At 40.7% G+C, this 8,500-nt stretch overlaps 1 protein-coding gene across 1 annotated transcript in view; it reads right to left on the reverse strand.

Annotated features, from left to right (window-relative positions):
* The window catches only part of SLC25A33 (solute carrier family 25 member 33), a 150,738-nt gene that overhangs the window by 6,198 nt on the left and 136,040 nt on the right, over nucleotides 1-8,500 (reverse strand). Inside the window, exon 4 of the mRNA XM_044063597.1 lies at nucleotides 3,989-4,272. Coding sequence (XP_043919532.1) covers nucleotides 3,989-4,272 — 284 coding nt within the window. The remainder of the gene's footprint in view (nucleotides 1-3,988; nucleotides 4,273-8,500) is intronic.

Consider the following 8,500-nt stretch of genomic DNA (forward strand, 5'->3'; position numbering starts at 1 on the left):
GTAGGAAATTGAAAATTAGAATGGGAGAACATTTAGGTGACATTAAGCATGGTACGGTAACCAGTGCACTATATAGGCACATAAGAGAACATACCACACATAGTTTCAAATTTTTGGTCTTGCAACACCTCAATGAGGATGAAAAAGGGGGTATTTTGGATGTGCACTTGGATGCAATGGAATTAAAATGGCAATTGTTTATAGATGCCTCTAGATTTCCAGGCATTAATGAAACCATTAGTACTGCTAGCATTCTTAAACTAACCTGAAATTTGGTCAACTTTATTTGAGAACTTAGGTTTTTAAAAAAAACTTTTTTAAAAATTTGTTTTTGGTTTGTCAATTTATGTAAACACATTTTTAACATAAAACAATGTAACATTTTGTTTAAATCTTGTTTTTAAGATTTTTTAAAACAATGTGGTGAACTATGTTAACATTGGAAGTTTGATATTGCTTTAAGGATTTTAATAGTTGCTTAATTGAATAATTTATGGGTGTATTTAACTTGGTTGGGTAAGGTTGTGATTTTTGTTCTGGGGAAGTCTCTGTAGTGGAGAGGAAAGTGCTTAACTTTTTGTGAATAAAGTTGGTGTCCTTTGGAGTGCTCACGTTCTTCTGGTTTTTCTGTATTATAAAATTCCCCAGTCTGGACTTAGTTACTGAAAAAAAAATTAATATGGGATTCAGAGAGTACAGTTGTGTACACTTACCATAAATATAGCTGTTCAAGTGTATTCACTGTTGCAGTCATCACATTTGGGTCATCTGCCTGCAGGTAACCCTCAGCTGGCCTGAATACCAGAGTCTTCGGATTTCTGCGTCGGATGAAGTCTCTTCTTCCATGACATCAGACATGCAGCCGACGCCATTACATCAGTTTTTCTTGCTCAAAATGTCAGGTGCCCCCACAATAGGAAGCAATTATATGGTATGGTACACCCCCATCAAAAAGCAGATACACCAGAAAAATGAAATATACCAAACAAGAAGGAAAGGTAAAACCAAGAGAAGTCAGGGGGCTGGAGGGAGGGTAACCAGGACTGCAACAGTGACTACACTCGAACATCTACATGTATGCAAAGTGTACACAACTGTACTATGCTCTTCGTGTTTCACTGTTGCAGTCATCACATTTGGGTTGATTCCCAAAGCTAAGGAAGGGAGGAGGAAGTTAAAGAGCATTAGGGCCAGCTATTAAGCCCTGCAAGACTGCAGTGGCAAATCCAGCTCTAGATTTAGAAAAGATAGACATGTGGTAATGTTTGGTGAAGGTATGTACAGAGCTCCAGATAGCAGCTTCTAGGATGTCCCTGGTAGGGACTCCTCTGAAAAAAGCCGCAGAGGTAGATGCAGCCCTGGTGGAATGTGATCTTATCCCCTTGTGGGGTAGGTTTTCCATGGTGCTTGTAGCAGAAATTAATGCAATAATGGGCTATCCATTTAGAAATGGTTTGCTTTGAAATGGCCTTCCCCTCTGCCCCTGCAGCAAAGCCAGTTAGCAGTTGTTCAGATTTTCTGAGAGGCTTAGTCCTGCCCAAGTAAAATCTAAAGTTGTCTGTGCACATCCAGAGTGTGCAGTATTCGTTAACCTTTGGTTTTGTGGATTAGGGAAAAAAGTAGGCAAATGAATGGACTGATTTAGGGCCACACTGGACGCCACCTTAGGCATAAAGGAAGGATTAGTCGAGGGAAACCGTGTCTGCATGGAAGATAATGAAGGGTTCCACTGCCATGAGGGCCTGTAATTCAGATACTCTTCTTGCTGAATTGATGGCTAGAAGGAAGGCTGTTTTCCAAGAAAGGAATTTTAACTCTGCTGTTGCAGCTGGCTCAAAGGGGGGGGGGGGGGAGTGAACTTTTCCAATGCAAAGTTAAGGTCCCAGGTTGGAGTGGGAGTTCTCCTGGGGTGTCTTAGATTTTTGGCCCCTCTAAGGAATTGTTTTAGGAAGGGGTGAGAGAAGTGGGGTGGCTCAGTATTATAATGTGCTAAATAGCAGAGGCATGGATTTTGATGAAAAGGATAGGCCCTTACGGAGCATTTCTGTCAAGTACTGTAGAATATGAGGTAAGCTGGACACCATTGTGGCCATCCCCTGATCCTGGCTCCAGGAACAACATCTTTTCCACTTTTCAGCATAGGATTTTCTAATACTAGGCTTCCTTGCCTCCAGAATGACATCCAGCACCTGCTTACTGAGGGATGCTAGAGGAGAGCTCAAGGAATTAGCCAGGCTGCAAGGTTCAGGGTTTGAAGCTGAGGGTGCAGAATCTGGCCTGCCTGCTGGGACAGCAGGGAAGGGGTCTAAGGCAGGTGCCATGGTTGCAGCAGTGTCATACTGTGCACGAGGGGGTACCAGTGCTGATGTGGCCAGTCTGGTGCAATCAGTATTGCCCTTGGCTTGTCCTGTTTGATCTTTAGTAGAACATTCAAGAGGAGAGGCAGAGGGGGAAAGGCATAAACAGAGAGGCTTTCCCAGGTAAAGGACAGGGAATCCACTTTCTAACCTTGACTATGGGGAGTTCTTGTGTAGAATTTGTTCAATTGGTAGTTCTGAGGGGAGACAAACAGGTCTACCTCTGGACTCCATTTGTTCCTCAAGGAGGTTGAATATTTTGGGTTCTAGTTTCCATTCATGTGGGTCCAAGAGATTTCTGCTTAAGTCGTCTGCCAGTGAATTTAGTTTGCCTGGCAGGAATTGAGCTTGTAGGTGTACTTGGTAGCTCAAGGCTGTGTTTCTCAGACCCATGGCTAGTCTGCACAGAGGGTACAAGTGGGTTCCCCCCTACTTCTTTATGTACCACATAACTGTGGTGTTGTCTGTCTTTACCAATAGTTGTTCTGGAAGAATACAGTCGTTTAAGGCTGTCACAGCATTCTATACAGCTAACATTTCTTTTTGATGGATATGCAGGTGCATCGGTCTCAGGTTCCATTTGCCCTGAATGCACTGACCTGCCATGTGAGCCCCCATGCATAGTCTGATGCATCTGTTAGGGTTTGGGCTGCAGGGGGTAGTGAAAGGGAGTTCCTTGTAGTGGTAGCAGGCCTCTGCCCACCAAAAGAACTCTTGTCTTCATACAAGGAATGATAGAAATCATTGTTTCCAGGTCCAGAGAATGTTGACACCATAGGCTTTTTAGATACCATTGGAGTTTCCTCATATGCAGTCTTGCATATAGAATTAGTAGAATGCAAGAGGCCATGAACCCCAGGGCTTTATTTTCCTTGCAGATAGTCAGGGTTTTGTGGCCAATAGTTTGAAGTAGGTTGTCAAATAAAATTGTTTCTCCAGAGTGAGGAATGCCATCTGGGAAGTTGCGTTCAAGCTTACTCCCGGGAATATAATCTGTTGGCAGGATACTAGGTGAGATTTCTTTTAGTTGATGGTGTACCCCAGAGAGGTTAGAAGTTTCTTTACGAATGCTGTTGTAATAGCAAGTTCTGGCTTTCTGCCTGAATCAGACAATTGTCCAAGTATGGGTAAATTTGAATATTTCTCTGCCTGCAAAATGCAATGGCTGGAGCTAGACACTTTGTGAATACCCTGGGCACAGTAGATAAGCCAAAGGGAAGTGCAGAGAACTGATAGTGCATGGAGCCTGCCCTGAAGCATAGGTATTTCCTGCAAGATTCCCTTATTGGGATGTGCAGGTAAGCTTCCTTTAAGTCTAGGGTTGGGAATCCTTGGCTAACTGTTCTGCATCATAAATCTATTTTCATTTTACTTGAAACATAATGGAAACATGGTAAAAAAAATTACATGCTCGGTGTTAAATCAGTCGCACATATTCAGTTCTTGAAGACTTCAAGACACAAATGTTCCTGATTATGTTTCTAAGTCAATACAAACAGTAACGCACACAAGAAAGGATTCTTTATCTTTCAATCATCTAGAAGAATTCACAGATAGAGAGAGCAGAGTACAAACTACAAAGATAACAGCTATTTTTTTTTTTTTTTAATCAGTTAAAGCACATCACTTACCATGTGGATATGCAATACAGGAAGCACAGCCCTTTGAAATTGCAGCAGCGAACATCAGTGCTATAAAGTCAGTAGTAGCTTTTTCGTGCACAGGACCAGAAGATGAAGACAACCTCAGACCAGCTAGGTGCTTCTTCAGAGTCTCATAAATAACAAAGCAGATCATAGTTTCAGAAATTCCAGCATACGAGGCTGTTAGACCTCTATAAAATCCTCGGATGCCTTCTGTCTTGTATACATGTTTAGCACACTGGATCGCATTCATTTGTTTTGTACCTCTTGCACTGGAAAGAAAAGAATAGTTCAAGTATATACTTATTCTCTGACTAATGGCAGAATGTGCTTTTACGAGAAAAACATCAGGAGCTAAAAGCACACTAGTATTTTAATGCTAACAAATAATCATTAAATACATCTAGACAATAAGGCTTTGCCAAACTGGAGGTCAGTAAAAGGCAGCACTTTCAAACGTTTGATGCTTTAACTGAAGAAAAGTTACTCCCAGCATATCAAGTAACAGGCACAAGGCGTGTGTGTGTGTGTGTGTGTGTGTGTGTGTGTGTGTGTGTGTGTGTGTGTGTGTGTGTGTGTGTGTGTGTGTGTGTGTGTATAATGATGATATGGTAGGAAGTACAAGGAATGGAGACAAAATAACGTCATCCAAGCTGCACATGCACTGGGATGAAGAGGGCGCCAAGTTATCAACCTTCATTTTAAAAATTCAAATGTTTTTGATGGTAAGCCTACAGTTTGTCAGCATCTACTTAACTGATGCTTAAATCATTTAAGGATCACCAGCTTCTTGCAATTGTAGTTAGACCCTCAAAAGGGGGTTGGGAGGGTGGCCTAATGGTTAAGGTGTTTGCCTTACAAACACAAGGTGCAGGGTTTGAGTCTCTGAGGGATAATGGGCTTAAAATGTAGCTCGCCAGGGCAGTTAGCACAAGGGATAATTGGCTGGGCTTAAAATGGCTCGCCAGGGCAGTTAGCCTAGTACTAACCTATGAACCTATGAACCTATAAATGAGCAAGCCAAGTGCTGTGCTTTTTATCACTTCCTCTCTCTCCCCCTTCTCAGTTTGTTAGATTTCAACGTCAAGAATGTATACAGCTTGGGGATATGGGGGCTTGCCATCATGTGAGGGGGTACAGGAAAGACTGCCCCCAGCAAAAAAAAAGTGTTTTACAGCTTTGGAAATGTTGCCGTTTTGAGTTGCGATCCCCTCCAAGACTTCAGATGCTCTGGTGTCAAATAATCATGTGCCAATTAAATCACATGTGATTCACTATTCGTGGCAAGTCCCATTCTAACACTATCAGAAACAATTAAGATTTATACTGACAGCGAGTCCTACTTAGGGTAAATTAACTCTTTACCCTGTGTTTGAGGGAGGAGATATAGGCAGTATGGCAACATCTCAGTAGCTCATACATCTTGTATTCATAAATAAATAAGTAAACATTTGTCTGACTGGGTTAAAATGCAGATTTTGTCTTTGAAAAATACTTCAATATTAAATTTAATGATTAAAGTTATACAATGAAAAATATGTTATAACACAAATATGAAATAATCTATAGTTATGTCCTTCATTTTGGGAACAATTACTTGTTTACTTATTAACAAGGATGGTTACCAGCGCCAAAATAGAATTCGCTTTATTAAAGAAACTGCCAAAGGAGGACAGTATACAAGTAATCATTTATTCATTCAGCAATACCCACTTTATCAAATTCAGGTTCTTGAAGGAGCTGGAGCTTATCCTAGCATGCAATATACAAGTTAGAGAAAAATTCTTGAAAGAGTGCCAGTCTATTGCAAGAGGGACACGGACGGACACACACACACACAGTGCCCCACATGTAAACCAAACAGAGAAGCACCACCTTCAGGAAGCAGCTCTAAATGCTGCATGACTGTACTGCCCTATAATATTAAATTTATTAACCAGGTAAGTGGGCTGACACAGACTATTATTCACCCATGTGCTTGGCAAAAGATAAATGCACACATACTATAACTGACAAGTCCATGAAAATGCAAATGAAATAATACACGATACAAATATATGTTAGTCTTGATTAAATAAAACTGTTTTTAAAATATGTTAGAGAAATGGGTTCCCATTGTAAGTTTAAAATATTTTTGAGGTTTTGGGCTTCGCAGTATAGGTGCAACAGAATTCTCCCCTGCACCGATGTACAATATTTTTGAACAGCAGGGGGGCAGAAAGCTTTCCCACCTGCAAAACTGCTTTCATGGTATACAGCAAGTTTGTCATTTTTAAATGCTAAATCAGACACGCACAGTTTTCAAAGTTACTGGGTTCCCAGTCTGGAGAATAAGTCCTCCAATATATGGCTTGAAGGTGCATGACCAGAGTCAATAAGCAATCAAAATGACCAAAACAGCTATCCATTCACCCATCCACCCCTTCCCTTTTCACCCCCCCATTTTAAACACATGGGGTCAGGTTGCCACATCAGTGATAATTATCTAGAACCAATGTCCGCACCGATGGGACAGCTATCTACATACATATATATATATGTAGACAAATCAGTGATTGTTTTTTCCTTCATAAAACTGAAAAACGTAACACTTAATAGGGAAAGAATTAAATCAAGGTTAGGAAAATGGTTCTTTGTAGGGTCAAACCAGGAAAACTGCACATAGTAGTGAAGATAAAAGTGCATTTTAGAACGCCCTAATGAAGAAATGTTAGGCATGCAGTAGACATAACACAGAGTTAGCATCAATTGGCCTTCAGCAGGCATAAAGTCAAAGGGCAGCTTATGACCTGACAAGTGTTAAACAGACAAGTTACTGAAAAGTGGCAGTAGTAGAAATTTTACGAGTAGTCAGTTTTATACGTACTAGGTATTGGAACATACTGGCATTTAGCTCTTTGGAAGTAGAAAGCAAGAGTTTTGAAACAAATCATCCTGAACAAGGGTGGAGAAGACATGTAAATAAGTCTATCACAATTCCGGCAGTAACTATTAAAAAACATCTATAGCACAACTGATCTCATGTAATAATTTTCAGTAAAAACGATTAGGATGGAGCAGTCACCAAAATAAAATACCACAGAAATGTGAGAAAAAAAAACAAAACAAAACAAAAAAACAGAGGAGAAAGAATAACTATTAAATTGTGTTATACAGTAGCAAAGGGTAGGCAAAGCAGGGAAAGGGGTGGGTCAGGTCACTTGAAACAGATAAAATAGTGAAAGTACATAGGGGAGATGAAGATAATTGAAAAAAGTGAGAGATGGGATGGCATTTGCAACAGAAGCACAGAGTTCAAGTTAGAACATATGCCTTCTGCAGTACATGAAAGTCTGATAAGCATGGCATGTTTATGCCAGGACTGAAACTTGGGATAATTTCATCAGACATTTCATCAGGCTTTCAGACACTTAAGCTGATGCAACTCTCCTGCAAATGCAAACATTCTAGAAAATTGCCTTCATTCAGTAATTCCAGACATGTCAGCTGAGCACTCCTGTAACAAGCTGCACTAATTGCATCATATATGGGCCATTTGACCATGATGATCCAGTCTGTCCCACTGCAGTGAAGGGAGGGGGGGGCGGATCAGAGCAATATTTCCAGTAGACAGGTATGGAAGCTCAATCCATCTGCCCTTCAGGCAACATTCACATTAATAATGTACAGGAGTATGTGTGTGTGTGTGTGTGTGTGTGTGTGTGTGTGCGCACATACTCTAGTGCCTAGAAAGTCATCAATTTCTGGACAAGTTAAAAATCCATCTGTAGTCAAATTAATTTTATACATGTCGAAATGAAAGATGGTTAAGTGGTCTTCAAAAAGCTGTCAACACAAGCTCTGCAGAGCTACTTATGATCATCTTCAGTAAACAGCAGTTTGGGAGAGGAATCTTACAAAGAAATACCCTGGAGAAGAGCAGTGACATTCACAGATGCTCCCTTGAAAGACATCTTGCCGGTTAAAACAGTGCCATAGACAAATGAACTGAATCGCACCCTGGAAATAACTGAAAAGGCATGCAATATGCAAACTGGTTGGAAAGATTCATTAATGCTCTGTGAATATTTGTGCAAGTCTAAAATGGAATTTGCTTGCAGATGCCAGCAAAGGGATGTCTCCAGCTGCCAACACAAAATATGAAAATTCCCCTGGTGTTCTGCAACAGCACAAAACAATTCTTTGTAAGGCTGCCTCCTTGCCTTACTCACTTCAGTGCTGAATATTACATCAGCTGCGTTTGAAATTAAACCTATAAAGTTTATAATACCCAGTTGTCAGGAACTTAAAGTGTTACATACAAAGGTGATGTTCTTAAGCTACACTAACAACTGCATGCATTGCACTCTACTGTTGTTGAAGGAGTAATTTTGCCATTTACCTGTCATCATAAAGGCCAATAGGGTGCTATGCTGTATGCTGAACTGGGGGACCTTAAGAGAGGTAGAGGTCATTCTTCTAGTGTACAAAGTGCTTGAGGGTTGAGCACAAACCTCGTGC

This window comes from Protopterus annectens, chromosome 2.part1, assembly GCF_019279795.1.
Source record: "Protopterus annectens isolate FY-2018-M chromosome 2.part1, PAN1.0, whole genome shotgun sequence".
NCBI classification, from domain to species: domain Eukaryota; kingdom Metazoa; phylum Chordata; order Ceratodontiformes; family Protopteridae; genus Protopterus; species Protopterus annectens.